The sequence below is a fragment of the Amphibalanus amphitrite genome, unplaced genomic scaffold, assembly GCF_019059575.1.
Source record: "Amphibalanus amphitrite isolate SeventyFive unplaced genomic scaffold, NRLGWU_Aamphi_draft 001039F_arrow, whole genome shotgun sequence".
NCBI classification, from domain to species: Eukaryota; Metazoa; Arthropoda; class Thecostraca; order Balanomorpha; family Balanidae; genus Amphibalanus; species Amphibalanus amphitrite.
Window position 1 is genome coordinate 26,960 of NW_024882533.1, and position 19,213 is coordinate 46,172.

Consider the following 19,213-nt stretch of genomic DNA (forward strand, 5'->3'; position numbering starts at 1 on the left):
CCTATCATATGTCTTGACAAAGTTTGAAGCATTTGTTTGATAATTCCCTGATTTCGGTATCTAGTCGGTATTTCTCCCTATTTCTGAAAATCGGTTCGGTTTTGGTATACTCTCAGTGGTTTTGGTCGGTATCGGTTTGGTATTGGTTTCCAAAATTTCTGAAATTGACATCACTAGTCACGAATGGTATCTAACAGTTTTTCGCAAACAACTTTTGATAGAGGCATGCTAGAGCGATGAAAACGCCTTAGATGTGTTCAGCTCGACGATACGGATCGACTGATATGCAACATGACCGTTTCCGGTCAGGTCATGACCTTGACCTGAGGTCAAATTTTCAAGTTGACCTTTCAAGGTCAAATTATAGTTCATTCGATGCGTCTTGACAAGAGGAACACGATGCCGGTAAAAGTAAGCTCGTACAAGGCTTGGATCAAAAGTTATTGCAGAAAACTGTTTCCGAAAAATCGGCTATTTTTGCAGTTTTTGCCCCCTGCAGGCAAAACCGTTGACGTTAGGTCAAGTCTGAGGGAATTAATCAGAAAGGGCGCTAATAGGGCTATTGAATGCGCTTTTCCGCGGCGCTGTAGCTCTATTGGTTCCTGAGTTATGCGTTGGCTTCTTGGAAATTGTCGACATTCGACCTGGAAATTGGCGAAATTTTGCCTTCAATGACCTCTGGTGACCTGACCTTTGACCTGACCAAAAAATTGACTGAAGTGATTTCGTCATTATTTTTGACGCTCTTTCGAACGCCCCCCCCCCAAATTGATTCCCCCCCCTCCAGCCGAAAATCTCTGGCGACGCCAATGGCTGTTATTATGATGTGGAGAGGTAGAGTGTGTTGTCGTTGTGGTGTGAGCAGTTCCAGTCTGCTGGTGGTATATTCGCTGACACTCGCTTGGCTGGTAGGTGCAGCGGGAGCTGCAGCGGCGCGGCGCCGTCCGCGCTCTGACAGCCCTCTGTGAGCGCTTCGCCGCCACACCTCCCGATCGGCTGCTGGAGCTCTCGCTGGTGCAGCTGGACGCAGCGCTGCCTACTGAGGAGCGCGCCGTGGAGAGACTGGTCAGCGCGCTGCAGGTCACAGAGGTGATCGTGCCGTCACTGCACGCCGCTGTCGCCCAGCAGGTACGCTGTGCTGCAACTGTAGGGCTGTGGCGGCCAAAGGTATTTGTGGATTGATGTGCAAAATTTAATCGCAGGGCTCATCTCTAGAATTTTTGGGCCTCTTTACTTCTCAAAGTGATTGTCATTGATTTATGAATGGTGAGGCATTACCTATACACATTACACAAGGTCAGACATGTGCATGGGGCATTTCACGTCAAATCAAACACCGAAATCCGTCATCCCCTCTGATTTTTCTGAAAATTTGTAGGCTGACAGGGCATAGTTCAAAACTGAGTTACGTCTAATGTTTTCGAAACTTGATGACGTATCACTGAGATATATAGGTCATCGAATATAGCCAAAAATGCTACAATGTTCTTTAAGTTTCTCAGTGCTTGTGCGAGGATCATATTAAAGCATTTTGATAAATGATTAATGACCTTACCCTCGTAGTTTGAAAAAGTTAGATCAAAACACTTGTTTATTAATAATTTCGAGCACAGCTCTTCATCAGAATACAAAGCTAAAAATGCTTTTTAGCTTTGTATTCTGATGAAGAGCTGTGCTCGAAATTATTAATAAACAAGTGTTTTGATCTAACTTTTTCAAACTACGAGGGTAAGGTCATTAATCATTAATCAAAAATGCTACACATTAACTTTTAAATGTCTATAACTCTGGTTCTTTTTCTGGTATCGAAATGATATTAACAGGGTGTCGTAGGCAATTGATAAGGCCTTTATTTTTTGTTATAAAATTAAATTGAAGTGTCATTGCAAGTTTAACCTCCTAACTGTTAAGGTCAGTGTTACACCACGGCGGTCCGTTCTGTACTGGTTTATTGAACCGCGGCCTCGGCTCAGGCCGTGCGCCGCGGGCCGAGTCAGGGGCGGCGCCAGGTACAGCGGCACATGAGCCACTGGCGCAGCCAGGGGTGGGGCAATCTACTACATCCCTCCACCTCAGGACAAAACATGACACTTTTGAACAGTCGCCACTAACACTTTACACATATGACAGTCTCTCAGGCGGACGGAGCCGCGCACGGTCTCGCAAAGCGTAACGTCCCCCGTCCCCCGGGCCGTCTCCCTCGGCCTCCGTCGCCGAGGGCGACGTCTCAGCGGCCCGTGAGGACGGCTCACGCCCACATGAGGGAGGATATCCAACACTGGGAATGCTGACATTGCGATGGGCAGCATTGCAAACATTTTGGCCAGACGTCCGCACACGGTCGAGGTGTCTATGGATCACACGCCCATCTCTGAGTCGCACTGACAGTTTCACACCCTCTCTCCCCACCAGGACACCGGGCAGCCACGTCCTCCCCCCGCCACCGCTGAGCTGGTCCACTGCAGACACAAACACAGCATCGCCCACGGCCACCTGACGACCAACCGTGTGCCGATCGCGATACAATTTCTGTTTCGCTTGAGTCTGCCGCACTGTCGCACCTAAATCAGGCACTAGAGCGTTCAGCGGTGTTCGCATACGCCGCCCCAAAAACAACTCCGCCGGTGTAGCGCGAGTCGTGGTATGGGGAGTAGCTCGGTAATGAAACAAAAATCTCGAAACTTTTGTGTGCACAGATCCTGACTGCTGCTTCTTGAAACTGAGTTTAAAAGTTCCCACACACTTTTCAGCTAAGCCATTCGATTTAGGCGACCTCGCAGGCGTCGTTAAATGTACCACGCCGTTCCGCTTACAGAACGCTTTGAATTCCTCCGACAGGAAACACTGTGCGTTGTCCGTCACTATCGTGTGTGGCATCCCCCAACAAGCAAATGACTGGCGTAGGTGCTCCAATGTTGCGGATGTGCTCGTGCTGCGCGACGGGTACACGTCAACCCACTTTGAGTGCGCATCCACAATGACTAAAAACATCCAGCCCGACATCGGTCCACAGTAATCCAAGTGTATGCGCTCCCACGGACGAGACGGCCACGCCCAGGGATGGACAGGCGTGTCCGGCACATTGGCACGATACATCTGACATGTGTCACACTGGTTCGTCATCGCGACAATATGTTCATCCAAATTGGGCCACCATACGTACATGCGCGCAAAAGCTTTTGTGCGTGACTCACCGTGATGCCCCTCATGTAACATGGCTAGTACCCGTTTCCTCCCCTGAGTCGGAACGATGACTCGGGAGCCCCACAAGATGCACCCATCCTGCACACTGAGCTCTGCCGCCCGACTTTTGAACGGCTGGAACTCGGGGCCCAGCGGCGCCGACTGCTGTGGCCACCCATCTCTAACAAAGTGTAAAACCGCCGAGAGCACTGGGTCTCGCTCTGTCCAACTGCGGATCTGAGCCACAGAAACCGGCGAATCATCCAGAAATTCCAGCAAATGAATGGTCTCCGCCGGCACGGGACTCACTGACGTCACGTCCCCCGGCACCGGCAAACGGCTCAGAGCGTCACAATGAACCTGTCTCGCGCCCGGTATATACTCCAGATGATAGTCATATGACCCTAACATAATCGCCCAACGGATCACTCTCGGCGAAGCCATAAGCGGGAGGGGTTTCATCTCGCCAATTAAACCCAGCAGGGGCTTATGATCCGTTTGGATAACGAACGTCTTGCCAGCTAAATAAAAGTGAAAATGTTTGACCCCTGCCACCACCGCTAAGCCCTCTCTGTCAGTTTGCGAGTAACGCCGCTCCGTCTCATTGAGCGTGCGCGAATAATACGCTACTGGGCGCTCGCCGGACGGCGTCTTTTGACTGAGGACACAACCGATCCCCACCGGACTGGCGTCACATGCCAGCGTGATCGGTAACTGAGGATCAAAGTGTGCCAGAACGGGAGGGTTCCGTAACAGGCGCTTGGCATCCTGAAATGCCTCCTTTTCCGCGTCCGCCCATTTCCAAACAGCATCCTTTCGCAAAAGAGCGTACAGTGGTGACAGCGTAGTGGCCAGACCACGCAGAAACTTCCCGTAGAAGTTAACCAGTCCCAGCCAGCAGCGCAGCTGGGACACATTTTCCGGCTCCGGGGCCGCTGTGATCGCCTCCACTTTGTCATCTGTCGGTTCGACACCCTCACCACTGATCTGATGACCCAGGTACACCACCCTGTGAGCTCCGAAAACGCACTTGTCCTTGTTAAGCCGCAGTCCGGCCTCACGGATACGCGTCAACACCGCTCGCAGTGCGACATTATGCTCCTGCAGCGTCTTACCCGAGACTACGACATCATCCAGAAAGACGCATGTCCCTGGGATGCCCGCTAAGAGCACCTCCATCGTTCTTTGGAAAAGTGCTGGTGCGGATGAATACCCAAACCCGAGTCTCGTGGGCTTCAGTAAGCCTTTTAGAGTGTTGACGGTAAGATATTCTCGCGATTTTTCGTCTAGAGGGAGCTGATTATAGGCCGATTTGAGATCAACCTTTGAGTACACCGTACTCCCCTGGAGCTTTGCTGAGAGCTCTTCAAAACGCGGTAAAGGATACTGCTCCACCGGAGCCGCTTTATTAATGGTCAGGCGGTAGTCCCCACAAATCCTCACTGACCCGTCAGATTTCGGCACTAGCACTAGCGGTGCCGCCCACTTACTCGATTTCACGGGCTCCCACAAGCCCCGATCGATCTCGGCCTGCAACTGGTGCTCCACCTGCTCCCGGTACGCCAGGGGCACCGGGCGAGCCTTGAAAAAGCGCGGCTGAACTCCGGCATCCACCTCAATGCTCACCGGATCGCCCGCGTAGCGTCCTAGTTGTGGGCTGAAAACATCATCAAACTCAGCCACGAGACCCTCAATCGACGCTTCGGTAGACAGCCGACAAATAGCTGGCCAGTCTAGTCGGAGCTTGGCCAGCCAGTCCCTTCCCAACAAAAACGGACCTGATCCCTCCAGGATAATCAGAGACAAATCAGCAGCCTGACCCTCATATCTGACCTGTACCTGCACCTGTCCCACGCTCGGCAATATCTCGCCACTGTACGTTTTCAGCACTTTGGTACATGGCTGAATCACCGGTCCCCCTTTAGGCCAAATCTTTCGGTACCCCTGCTCTGAACAAACCGATAGCGCTGCCCCAGTGTCTACCTCCATTCGTACCGGTTTCCCATCCACAAACACATCAACACACAATGGTGGTTTTCGCTCGGTCCCACCAATCTCACGAGATTTGAACAGAAAATACACATCATCGTCCGGCCCCTGCCTTACTTCCCCAGGCTCACCACCAGACACGTCACCTGAGACCGTACCTTCCAAGTAAGCAGGACCCGATTCCTCGGCAGCTGCGCGGCACTCCCCGGCAGCGGCCGCTCCCGACGACTGGCGCGTGTCCATCACCCCGGAGCCGTGGTTCTCAGTCCACGGTCCGGGCCCGCCGCCGTCTCGGAATGCCTCCAGACCATCGTCGTCGAGATGATACACCCGCGGAGACCAGCCGGCACGACAGGCGGCTCGCACGTGCCCCACAGCGTGGCACCGATAGCAGCGCAGCCGCCGCGCCGGACAGTCCTCCGTCTCCGCGTGCTGCTGTCGCAGACAGTACGGGCACTGCGGCTGGCGGAGCGCGACACCCCGACGCCGTCCGCTGTCGCCACCGCCTCGTACCCGTCCTGGTGAAGATCCAGTGAAGATTGCAGCCTCGCCACCCGTCCTGGGACTGGGCTGCTGCAGATTCCGCTGCTGGCCGCTGCTGATCCAGCCACCGCGACCGCGGCCGCGGCCGCCGCCTCGACCTCCAGCGCCGCCCCTCCTGGCACCGTGCCAGCTGACCGCGTGGATGACGTCATCCGCCGCGACCGCTCCGCTCAACAGCGAAGCGTCTGCGTCCGCCGCCTCGCTGAGTTGGGCGATGTCAATAGCCGACGCCAGAGAGAGATGTTGCTCCTTCAGCAGCTTGGCTTGAATATGTGCATTTTGAAGGCCGCACACAAATCTGTCCCTCAGCATTTCCTCCAGTGTTTCACTCAGAAAATGACAGGGCTTGGCCAACCGACGCAAACGAGCCACAAATGCCGAGACAGACTCTCCGTCTTCTCTCACGGCGCGATTAAAGCTGAACCGTGCCACGATTGCTGAGGATGCCGGCTCAAAATGTCCCAGCAGGAGTTTGATGATCTCCTTGTAGCTAAGTGAGCTCACCGTGGCCGGCGCGATCAGGTCCTCGAGTAGGCTAAACACGTCACTGCCCACCACACTCAAGAAGATTGCTCGTCGACGCACTTCTTCCTCTTCCTTTACACCATTAGCGATGAAAAATTGTTCCATGCGCCGTGAATAGGTCCCAAAACTTTCGGCCTGTGGGTCGAACTCCGCCATTCTCCCCACACCAGCCATCCTTGGCTAGTTCCACGCGAGCCGCGCGTCCTCGTCGCCAATGTTACACCACGGCGGTCCGTTCTGTACTGGTTTATTGAACCGCGGCCTCGGCTCAGGCCGTGCGCCGCGGGCCGAGTCAGGGGCGGCGCCAGGTACAGCGGCACATGAGCCACTGGCGCAGCCAGGGGTGGGGCAATCTACTACAGTCAGGTCACCAGGTCACTTTGAATTACCCAACCTCAAGTCACTTTTTTGCAACTTTGTCACCGTGCCAGACCTACAGTAGTTGTCGGAGGCCTTTAAAAGTCGCAGGATGCTATAAAGTCAATAGTAGCTACAAGTTGTATATCTCGGAATTTTGATATCGATGACCTAAGGTCAGGTCAATTTCTCAACCTCCCCATTATAAGTCAATGGGGGAAAATTTTTTACCACTACCACTAAAACTTTACCTGTTTTTACTACTAAAACGGGTCGGAATGGCCCCGTAAACCATACATGACTTCATATACGATCAACCCTCACTACTTTGAGGTCTGTTTTGCTGTTGGGCAGCTGCAAGGTCATGTGACGTCATCAAAGGTCACCAAAGGTTTTTTTGCCAATAACTCCGTACAGGAACAAGATACAGCCACGCGGATGGTCTCATTGTGTTCAGCTCGTCAAGGCGCATCGAATGACCTCGAGGTCACGTGACCTGAGGTCAACCTTTGATCTTGACCTTTCGAGGTCAACATATATATCATTCGATGCGGATTGACAAGAGGATCACGATGATGCCCTTAGTTTGTTCCTATCTTGACTAGTTCGAAAGTTATTCGAGAAAAACTCTCCATATCTAGCGCCGCCATTTTGACTTTTGACCCCTGTGACGTCATCTTTGACCTGACCTGAAAATGACCTAAGTAAAAATTGTAGACCTTGTCCGTGCGTATCCCATGCCGTTTACCGCATGTCGCTATCTTGCTTCGTTCTCGAGATCTCAGAGGGGCGGTCATCCGCCCCCCCCCCCGTCGGTACGAAGTTGGCGCAGACTCCCGTCGGTGCGCGGGTTAAAACAGCAAAATCTAAAAAGCAAAAAAAAAAAACACGCCACCTTCGATTTGGCTAATTTTTACATATTATGTCCGCCAGATTGGTCCTAACTATCTGTGAAAAAAAATGGAGTCGGCCATTCATTACTCTAGCAGCAAACGCCGTTTCCATGCATCAACATCACGCAACCGCTCGTGACCTTGAAAGACTGCTGGTGTGTGAAAAAAATCCCTGTGTGGGGCGTAACTGCCGAGTGCCTGGCCCTTCCAATTCATTATGAAGGCTACTAAGCATAAATGACATAAATTTTAGCTCGAATTATATCATAGAGCCTAATTCCTTATCCCTTGACATTGACGACAGAATGGTGCACGAAGTCACTGAGTAAGTATGAACTTACGGAAAAGACTTCCATCACGACGATGAGCAAAACGAATGACTCTTCTGCTCTCTGTGGGAGTCAAGACATGCTACATACCTGCTTGTGTGTACACTTTCTTAAATGAATGATTGCTGATATCCCATGAAATGAAATGCTGATGCCCCAAACTCTGCAAGAACGGAAATGCATAGTAATCGTAGTCAAGCATTCACGTTACGTAATAATTGTGTCTCAGGCAAATGGTATTTCGCGGTGAATTTTGAGTCGTGTGGAAATGCATTTTATGAATGAAATTCAACTAATGCATTATTATGCAAAGATCATTGACCTATCATTGACCTCGGTACTAATAGAGGTCAATGGCAAAGATATAGCTACGAAAATCTTAACCCGCGAGTTGCTGGGGGGGGGGGAGCGTTAAACGCCCCACTTTTTTCGCCGGGCCATAGCATAACAAATTTTGGTACCTGTAGGGAATTGATTGAAGTCTATTGTGACAAAGTTTCAAAAAAGTCAGTCGGAAAATTTTTGAGATATCGAGGTATTAATGACGTCATAATTTCTGAGTTTTCGACCAAAAACGGCATATGTTCAAAAATCATATAAAATCACAGAATAGACATACAGACATGCCGTAAACGCCATTAGACTGCCAATACCATGAACAATCAAATGGCTATCTTCGAGTATTGATTATCGTTCCGCATTTTCCAAAATCTTGAACTAAATCTGGGCAATTTCTCGTGACCATTACACATGCATTTCTTAAATTCAAGTTTTTGAGCCAAACACGTATAGTCTCTCTTGAAAGTATCGCGTCCTGGGCTGCGGCGGCTCAGCGAACTATTCCATTCAGTTTGAGGACCCCAGTAGTGAGGTCATGGCCTGTATCATGAAAAGGACGGTGTAACACGATTATACGACAGCGGTAGAAGGAAAACTGCTATATGACGCAGGCACCAGCGGCTGACAACTGGGTTAAAACAGGTTGAGGCTGACCAGAGGTCATGCTCGTATCGCTCTCCCTTGACCCCGTCCCCCGCCCCAGGCGGATACCGGTGCCTCTTGGGCTTACCAGCCGGGCGCTCATTGGTCTGCCTTAGTGGGCGCCAATCACTAATCACTCAGTGTGCGTGACACGTAAAATCACAATGAATCAAAGTTCCGCCATAACCTTACTGTGATAAGGCCTCCTGAATGACGTAAACAGGTTATGAGGGGGGGGGGGGCTGGTATCTAATAAGCTTTTAAAAAGAACAAATCAAACTGTTTTTATTTTGAACAAATCAAAATAAAAGCATGCGACGGCCTGTGCATGCGTTTTGTGAAGTTGTGTTGGGACTCGCTGTGTCATGTCGTCACGCACATTGTTAACTCCAGTCTTGCCTCGCACACTGTACCAGCGGCGTGGAAAGTAACTTACGTTCATCCGATCCAGAAGAACTCTAAGTCAACTGAACCCTCCAACTACAGACCCATATCTATACTGCCGACTATCGCTAAGATCACGGAACGTGTTCTGTCTGCGGGTCCTGCCGCCCCGCCACCTAGTGGTCGGCTGGCCAACCGCGCTCGCGCCCGGCGCCGGAGTAGGCGGCCGGGCAGTCGGTATTGACGAGGCTTGGCGCAAGCACGGTGGAAATACAACAAGTGGCGACGAGGACGAGATCGGGAGTTAGTGCAGCCCACTGATTCCCTATTGCTTAGTGCCCACCTGCTTAGTGCCCTGCTTAGTCGCTTAGTGCTCTGTGTGGAATCTGAGGCCCAGATAACCGCACAGAAACCGGCTCGCTCGCTCGCTCATTGCCCGCTCACTCATTGCCCCTCGCTAGTGTCGGAATGGCGCAAAGCCTGCCCATTCCGCCGCCTTTCCAACGGGGAGAGGACTTCTCGCGGTGGCTTCGCAGCTGTGAGTGCTATATGCTAGCCGTGAACATTGATAAGCCGGCCCGTAAAGCAGCTACAGTGCTAACGCTTCTCGGCACAGACGTACAAGATCTTGCCAGGACTCTGCCCGCAGTGGAAGGTGCCGCAGCCGATGACTACAGCCAACTCACTGCCAAACTGAAAGCGCACTTCGATGCGTCAGTTAACGCAACGTATGAGCGAGCGCAGCTGCAAGCCCTGGTGCGCAAAGACGGTGAGAGTTTTGCGCTTTTCGTCAGTCGGCTAAGGCTGCAAGCCGATAAATGCAACTACCCGCCCGAGCAGCGGGAAAGCAGTGTGCTGGAGTGTGCCGTAGCCCGCTGCGCTGACAGGGAACTCCAGCGCAAATTCTTCGCTATCGCTGATCTCACGCTGCCCCGCGCCCTAGAAATGGCAAAACAAGAGGAGGAGATCAGAGCTCAGGTCAGTGAACTCAATGCCGGATTTCAAAGACACGCGCCTGCAGTGCACGTCGTGCAAGAGTCGTGCTGCTCGAGATGCAACAGCCGAAAACATGCAGCCACAGAGTGTCCCTTTCGGAACAAGCTGTGTTTCCGGTGCAACAAGAAAGGACACTCGCAATCTGCCTGTCGGGGTGCGGCCCCGACCCAGAGCAGGTCAGCAAACTCAGCAACAGCTTCGCCTGCCAGTCCATGCTCAAGGTGTCTGAGCAAACGTCACCAGCCTGCCAGCTGTCCGTTCAAGTCCGCTCAGTGTTTCAAGTGCCGCAAGATAGGCCACACCCAGGCGGCCTGCCGAAGTGTGAGGGGTGACGGTTCTGCGGCTGCAAGGGACCGTGCTCATCATGTGTCCGACGCCAGTGAAGTCGCTGAAGCGCCTGCCGACTCCAGCCTGTTCACGCTCCGCACAGGATCTGATCGCATGGCTCCAATCGAAGTAAAAGTCTACATCAACGGAGAGCCTGTCACAATGCAAGTGGATACAGGTGCCAGTCGCTCTATCATGAGCAAACGTCTGTTCAAAAGTCTACCACTCCAGCCCCAGCTGCAACCACCCGATCGTGCTCTACTAACGTACACACAGGAGGAGGTGCCCGTGGTAGGTGTCGCTGAAGTAGAAGTGGTCTACCAAAGTCAAAAGGCAGTGCTCCCGCTAGTGGTGGTGGAGACGCCCGGACCCCCACTACTGGGCCGGGAGTGGCTACAGAGGATCAAACTGGACTGGGCGGCCCTCTTCAAACAGGATCCAGTCCTATCTGTCGAGCCTAGCGCAGCTGAACCGGATCTCTCCGCATCGCTGGCCCGTGTTCGTGCCGAGTTCCCAGAGCTGTTCGAACCCGGCCTGGGTCACTACAATGTTCAGAAAGTCGCTATCCAGCTCGACCCGGAAGTAAAGCCAATCTTCCATAAGCATCGCCCTCCGCCCTTCGCGCAACGAGAAGCAATCGAAAGGGAGTTGGATCGCCAGGTATCACTAGGCATCCTGGAACCTGTCAAGACGTCACGATGGGCTGCTCCAGTGGTTGCGGTGAAGAAACCTGACGGCAGTGTTCGACTGTGTGGCAGTTACGACTTGACTGTCAACAAGGCCAGCAAATTGGAAAGGTATCCTCTGCCCCGAGTTGAAGAGCTGTTCGCCGCCCTGGCAGGCGGGAAAAAGTTCACGAAGATAGACCTTCGAGAGGCCTATCTGCAGCTCGAACTGGATGAAGACAGCAAAGAAGCGTTGACTATCAACACGCATAAGGGCCTGTTCCGCCCTCAGCGTCTATGCTATGGAGTCAAAAGTGCTGTCAGTCTATTCCAAAGAGAAGTGGAGACACTCCTGGCTGGCATCCCCAATGTGGCCGTCTTTCTGGACGACATAGCCGTGACAGGCCCAACTCCAGAAAAACATCGCCAGAATGTGCAAGCAGTTCTGCGCCGTCTCAGTTCAGCCGGTTTGCGCGTCAACGCCGACAAGTCGGTGTGGTTGGCTGATGAAGTCAACTACCTCGGCTTCCGCATCTCCTCAGCAGGAGTCCAGACCACATCCGAAAAGACACGAGCCGTGCTCGAAGCACCTGAGCCGTGCAACCTGTCCGATCTGAGAGCGTATCTCGGCATGCTCCAGTACTACGGACGGTTTCTGCCCAACCTGGCTACAGTGGCCGCCCCGCTGTATGCGCTGGAAAAGAAGGACGCGACCTGGATCTGGTCATCTCCTCAGCGAGCCGCGTTCAACGAAACGAAGGAAATGCTAGCAGCAGCTCCGGTGCTCGCCCATTACGAGCCTGATAAGCCACTCGTTCTCACCACCGATGCAAGTTCGTGCGGTGTGGGAGCTGTCCTCAGCCACCCAGATGCTGCGCTCAACATAGATCGCCCAATTGCGTATGCAAGCCGTACTCTGTCTAGCGCGGAGAAAAACTACAGCCAACTGGACAAAGAAGCGTGTGCAATCATGTTTGGAGTGACCAAGTTCCATCAGTTTCTCTATGGCCGATCGTTCGTCATCAAAACGGACCATCAACCGCTGCTGGGTCTGCTCAGCCCGGACAAAGCCCTGCCTCAGACCGTCTCGCCCCGGCTGCTCCGCTGGCGCCTGCATCTGAGCGGCTATCAATACAGTCTGAAGTTCACGCCGGGAAAGCTGATCAGTAACGCCGACGGCCTCAGCAGACTGCCGCTACCGGAGCCGGCAGACCAGGACAATGCCCAATACATCGCCAATGCAACGGGGAACAATGCCGTCCCCGCTGACATCATCCAGATGTTAGAAGACGTCTCAAAGTCCGTGGACGTGGATCACGTCCGCGCTGCAACTGACCGTGATCCTGTTCTGTCACGTGTTCGCCGCTGGCTGCAAACACAATGGCCTGAGTCATCGCCCGGAGATGAGTTCCAGCCATATCATCATCGCCGTCTAGAGCTCAGCTTGCAAGATGGCTGCATTCTGTGGGGGTGCCGGGTCATCGTCCCTCCCCCTCTCCGGGATCAAGTTATCACAATGCTACATGATGGTCATCCCGGCATCAGTCAGATGAAACGTCTGGCGAGGAGTCACGTATGGTGGCCCCTACTGGACTCGGACATCGAAACGTGTGTGAGAGCGTGCCACAAATGCCAAGCAAACCGCAGCGCACAACCAGAAGTGCCCGCTCAGCCCTGGACATTCCCACAGCGCCCATGGCAACGAGTCCACGTGGACTTTGCGGGTCCGCTGGAGGGAAAACAGCTTCTGGTGGTCGTGGACGCATATTCCAAATGGTGTGACGTTCACATCTGTCACTCTACCTCCAGTGCAGCTGCAATTGAAAAGCTCCGAATGAGTTTCAGCTCCAAGGGACTGCCAGCAGTGCTGGTAACCGACAACGGCACCGCGTTCACATCTGCCGAGTTCCAGGCCTTTATGAAAGGAAATCGCATTCTGCACAAGTTCAGCCCGCCTCTCCATCCTGCCTCAAACGGTCAGGCAGAGGCACTGGTCAAGGTCGTCAAAACAGCGCTCGCAAAGCGCACGGATGGCTCGCTTCAAACAAGGCTATCTCGTTTTCTGTTCTCATACAGGAACACACCGCATAGCACCACAGGTCGCTCGCCAGCTGAGCTGCTCCTGGGCCGCCCACTTCGTACGCCCCTGGACCAGCTGCATCCAGATATCGCTGCAAAAGTCGCTCGACAGCAACACTCATGGAAACACCGCACGGACCAGTCCGACTCCGACAGACAGTTTCAGGTCGGTGACTGGGTCTACGTAACAGCTATCACCAACGCCGTCGACAAATGGCTACCAGCAACGGTCGCCGCCGTGCTCGGTCAAAGCTGCGAGGTACAGCTAATGGACGGCCGACTGTTCGTGCGTCACCGCTCCCATCTCCGAGCCCGCAGCGCGCCGGCCTCGGCCCCAGCGGCCGTCTCATCCGACCTCAGCCGGTCCGGTGCCCGGCCGTCACCGCCGCAGCCTGGCCAGACGCCACCTGACACCGGTCCGGATCAGCTGACTCGTGCACCGCCGCCGCCGCCCGCTGGTGCACCGTCGTCGCCCGCTCGTGCATCGGCGCCGCCCACGGCCGAGCCGTCTCGGTCGTCCCCGGCGCTGACCCCTGGACCCGCGCCGCGCACAGGGACTCTGGCCCGCCCCGTTCGTCAGAAACGGGCCCCTGACCGTCTGATCATGTGATCGGCATACTGTAACGTGCTTCATCGTGAAAATGCTGATCGCATATTTTGTTCTGTGCCTCTTACGGCCTTATGTACTGCTTGCTTTGCGTTTTACCAGCTTCTTACGTGTTGCTTGTTTCCTCCCGATGTGCTTTACCTAAGAGGGGAGGAATTGTTCTGTCTGCGGGTCCTGCCGCCCCGCCACCTAGTGGTCGGCTGGCCAACCGCGCTCGCGCCCGGCGCCGGAGTAGGCGGCCGGGCAGTCGGTATTGACGAGGCTTGGCGCAAGCACGGTGGAAATACAACAGAACGTGTAGTTTATGAACAGCTGTCTTCATACTTCACTTCACATGACCTGTTCTCTTCTCACCAGCACGGCTTTAGGGCACATCATTCAACCGAAACAGCACTATAGTCTGTTCCATATCAAGCTTGCAGTCGGAGTTTCTTCGGCAGATCGCTCCTCCGCTCAAAATTTGCGTCTTAAAACGTAAGAGCTGTATATACAGAAATCACGCACTGCTTTCAGCAGGGCACTTCGGCTGCAAACTTGAAACGGAACAGAGTATAGTCACTATCTCTGATCGAATTTTAGAAGCCATAGATCGACGCGAAATCGGACTTCTCTGTTTGTTGGACATGTCAAAGTGTTTTGATGTAATTCCGCATGACCGCCTGCTCTGGAAACTCCATCTGTATAACGTGGACACTCGATGGTTCAGCAGCTATCTATCAGACCACTACCAGCGAGTCCTGATTCAGACACCAGATGGCGAACGAGTCACATCACAGCCGCTACTGAACCCGATCGGAACCTACCAGGGATCGGCCCTGGGCCCACTCATGTTCTCCGTCTATGCGCTCGATCTGCCTCTGCACACTCACAGGCATGACTCGCTTCCACACAGTGACTGTCTTGTCCAGTACGCATGACTGTCAGGTGGCAGTGTTTGGACGACCGAATGACAGTGCCGCCCTTGTCCGGTCGATGGAGCTCAACTTAGACTCGCTTTCGAAATGGTTCTGCAAAAATGGCATGAAAATTAACGCAGACAAAACTCAACTCATAGTATTTGGCTCACGACAAATTCTGAAACAACTACCCACCATCTCCGTTCATTTCATGGGATCCACCGTCACCGGCTGCCCCAGTTTGAAGAACCTGGGAGTAGTTTTCGACCAGCAAATGACGTTCGCTTCACATGTTGACGATGTCGTTCGGCGCTGTACCGGCATGCTCGTCGGATTGAGTCACTGTCGCCATAGCCTGCCGCGGCAGGCGCTTGTAACGATCGTGGAGGCGCTGGTTGTATCGGTGTACTTTTGCAAGTACCAAGTGCTTTTGCGAGCACCAAGCAAGTACCAAGTACTTTTGCAGTACCAAGCAAGTACCGTTAAGTGGGGCTATTTGAGACGGTGGGGCTATTTGAGACAGTGTTTAAAATCGCTATAAAATGAAGAGCGTTTGATTTTTATGTGATATTTTTGCTCAGGAAGGTGTGGAATCGAGCAGTAAATCGCCTGAGCAAAAATTAAGCAAAAAGTTCAAACGGTTTTTATTTTATAACAAATTTTAAATACTGTCTCAAATAGCCCCACTGTCTCAAATAGCCCCACCTTACGGTACCACATTTGCAAGTACCGAGTACTTTGGCAAATGCCAAGCAAGTACCAAGTACTTTTGCAAGTACCAAGCAACTACCAAGTACTTTCCCAAGTACCAAGCAAGTACCGAGTACCTACTTTTGCAGCCTGAACAGGTTTTTCGCGATTATCTCAGCTTCTAGAAAGCCGATCGCCACGGGACAAACACTATTCGACCCCAAATTTTCCCCCGAACCATTTTATGGCCAAAGCGACGCGGAGCGAGCGCAAGACATCTTGTTTTTATCTATTTGTCTCGGCCGCCACATTGGTGACCCCGACGTGATCGTTCTTTATCTTATAACAGTAAATTATTGATCTTCAAGATTTTATTTATCTATTCGATGTCGACGTCTGTCCTTCGACGCGACATCAAGAATAAGAATGAGGAAATGTCAATCATCGAAACGAAAACGACATACTTCTTCATGACAAGAAAGCATCCGACCAAAACGATCACCTGAATAACAGCCGGTCAGATTTCGGGCCGCGCCGCAACCACGCCGCGCCGCCTCCCTCCGCACCGGTTCCTCAAGCTCGCTTCTCCCAAGAGCGGCTCCGCTAACTTGTGGCCTAACCAAGGTGGATCCAGGCCGCGCTGAGCCACGCCGCCTGCTCCATCGCGGTGCTTCTTATCTTCTTACCTACCTATCTACATACCCAAGCGTTCGTCAACGACATGAACCTATACGTCGCCGCGAAACGCAGAACACAAGTCAGCGAGTCGCAAGTCGCCGTCGCCGGAGTTTCCGGGCTGCGCCGTTTTATCGCCGCTCCCGTCCGACGCGGCAGGCGCTGTGCCACCATTAACCCGCGCCCTGCTGGGGGGGGGGGGGTGTTTGAACACCCCCCTTGTGGTTTTTCGCAAATATCTCTAAAACGGCGCCGTTTTTGGTACACCTTATCATACATCAATTCTACACATGTTGTGAAAATTTCAGACCAAGGTCATTCAAGGTCAGGTCACCAGGTCACTTGAAGTGACCTCACCTCATAAAAAGTTTCAATGTCTGTCATAGCTACACCGAGTGACCGATCGCTTTGAAACTCTCAGCGATTGCTAAGAGCAATAGGATGTGCAGAATGTATATCTCAGAATTTTGATATCGATGACCTAAGGTCAGGTCAATTTTGCGACCTCCCCATTATAAGTCAATGGGAGAAAATTGAAATGCGCCTCTTTTGGACGAAAGACATTATAAACACTCCCAAACACCGAATTACAAGTGGTTGAGACACACTGAACATGAAAATGGTGTCCGTGACCCCTGTTTATGCCCTGAGGTCATCTTAGGTCACGAATGGTATCTAACAGTTTTTCGCAAATAACTTTTGATAGAGGCATGCTAGAGCGATGAAAACGCCTTATATGTGTTTAGCTCGACGATACGGATCGACTGATATGCAGCATGACCCTTTCCAGTCAGGTCATGACCTTGACCTGAGGTCAAATTTTCAAGTTGACCTTTCAAGGTCAAGTTATAGTTCATTCGATGCGTCTTGACGAGAGGAACACGATGCCGGTAAAAGTAAGCTCGTGCAAGGCTTGGGTCAAAAGTTATTACAGAAAAACTGTTTCCGAAAAAATCGGCTATTTTTGCAGTTTTTGCCCCCTGCAGGCAAAACCGTTGACGTTAGGTCAAATCTGAGAAAATTTCTCAGAAAGGGCGTTAATAGGGCTATCGAATGCGTTTTTCCGCGGCGCTGTAGCTCCATTGGTTCCCGAGTTATGCGTTGGCTTCTTGGAAATTGTCGACATTCGACCTGGAAATCGGCGAAATTTTGCCTTCAATGACCTCTGGTGACCTGACCTTTGACCTGACCAAAAAATTGACGGAAGTGATTTCGTCATTATTTTTGACGCTCTTTCGAACGCCGCCTTCCGCGTATCGCTACGTGGCCCAGGAGCCGAGTTAGAAGGGGGGTGTTCAAACACCCCCCCCCCCAGCAGGGCGTGGAAATCCAGGACCCCCAGCCGGGCGCAGGTTAACAAGAGCTGGTCTTCGCCCATTCTGCATGACAATTTGTGATCGATTTTGTTTAGCAATTTACTATATCTTACTTTCTAGCTCCGCTCTGGGGCGGGGAGTGTTGTGGCGAGTTCGTACTTCCTTTTATTAGAGGTCTTTGTTCCTATTTTATCACGCCTTATTTGATTCATGTTTATTTTTTTATTGTTGCTGCGCTAGTGAAAAGCAATAGTTTTTTTTTGCTCAGAAAACCGAGTCAACGTCGATGTTGGAAATTGTTTTTAGTTCAGTGTGCGACCTACTCTCAAACTGTTATGTTCTTTATTTCCGTCTCAATATAATTATATCATTTTTATCTATTTGTCTGGGCCGCCACAATATCTCCGTCCGTGATGTTGCAAAAGATGCCAATGGTGCTTAACAATTTACAAAATGATCCCCTCTAAATATTTGTAGACCACTGCATCGAAATTATCGCCAAATTAACGAGCTAGAGCCTCGTCAAATATGCTATGTAAACCGGGTTATTAGAATTGTGGCAGGAATTGGGGGATTCGCGCCGGCCGGCCGCCTCTGGAGCAGGGACTTTTTGTAGCCCTCTGCACAGTAGCAGCTGCGGGGCCATGCACCTTAGGACCTTATACCTTAGACCTGACTTATGTCCCATGACAAAGTGGCCCTCCTTAGCAGCTGCAGATACCTATTGGGCAGTGGCACTCCAATCGTTTTGAAAAAAAAATGGGCGCCCCTGATGGGATGACTGAACTGTTTGCTTTGTTGCATCGGCAGGCGCTGCGTCGTCTGGGTCGATTGCGCGAGTTTCTGGGCAGCCAGTTCAAGTCTGTGCGGCACATGGCGGCCCGATGCATGGCCGCTTACGCCCGGCTGGACCTGCATGCCACGCTGACCTCGGTGGTGCGACACGTTCTGCCGCTGCTGGGTAAGTGGCTGGGTGTCAGAGATGGAGCTCCCAGGTGGGGTGGGGGGCGACTGAAAGGGTCAGGTCAGGATCCTACTGAAATCGAGACCAGCTATATCAGGGGGTCAGGGGTGTTCCGACTTCCGAGTAGTACTATTGGTAAGATAAGGGTCCAGGCGACTTATAGGTTTGATGCGGTGAATACCCCCACCTTCGCCACACTCGCTCGGTGCTACGGAGCTCCGATCTCGCGACCAGTCACCTGTACTTGTAGACTGTGCCGAATGACATAGCAGTTGAGCGGGACAGTGGAGCTTAGGCGGAAATTAACGCCATGTTGGACAGAGAAGGACGCTCATCATTCCGGTGGGAGGGCCGCTCGCCATTTTAACTCCATGTAGTGACTCGCTGACGATGAAAGACATTACAGGACGACACTACAGGGTTCGGCAAAGAATTTGTTAACTACCTATGAAAACACCTTCTGGTTCCTAATCGTGTCTACACCTGAGGGATGACGATTCAGGCTGCACTCCTGCATTGCACGGTCCTTGGCCGCAGGTCATGAGGTGGCAAACGAACCTCGGGTCACGGGTCACCGAGCTACGGCCAGTTTCACACAGATTGTCCACCTGAACGGCTGCGTCGCTACGTGAAGGTCTGAAATTGTTATCAAGGGAGCTGAACCAGACAGTCGGCGTGTTCCAGGCCGAAATGACACAGCGTGCCATTGCTGATCAGTTGGGACATCTGCCTGTTGTTTTTGTTTGCAAGGCTTTTAGCTTAATTATGGGCGAACTGCCTGCACAGACCGGTGTTGGTGGGATAAGCATACAGC

The 19,213-nt window shown here is 52.4% G+C and overlaps 1 protein-coding gene across 1 annotated transcript in view; it reads left to right on the top strand.

Moving 5' to 3' along the window:
- The first annotated feature begins 910 nt into the window (after positions 1-910).
- LOC122369470 (TATA-binding protein-associated factor 172-like) overlaps positions 911-19,213 on the top strand; it is a 190,879-nt gene continuing 172,576 nt past the window's right edge. The window contains exons 1-2 of the mRNA XM_043344247.1: positions 911-1,128; positions 18,246-18,396. Coding sequence (XP_043200182.1) covers positions 18,309-18,396 — 88 coding nt within the window. The 5' untranslated portion in view covers positions 911-1,128; positions 18,246-18,308. The remainder of the gene's footprint in view (positions 1,129-18,245; positions 18,397-19,213) is intronic.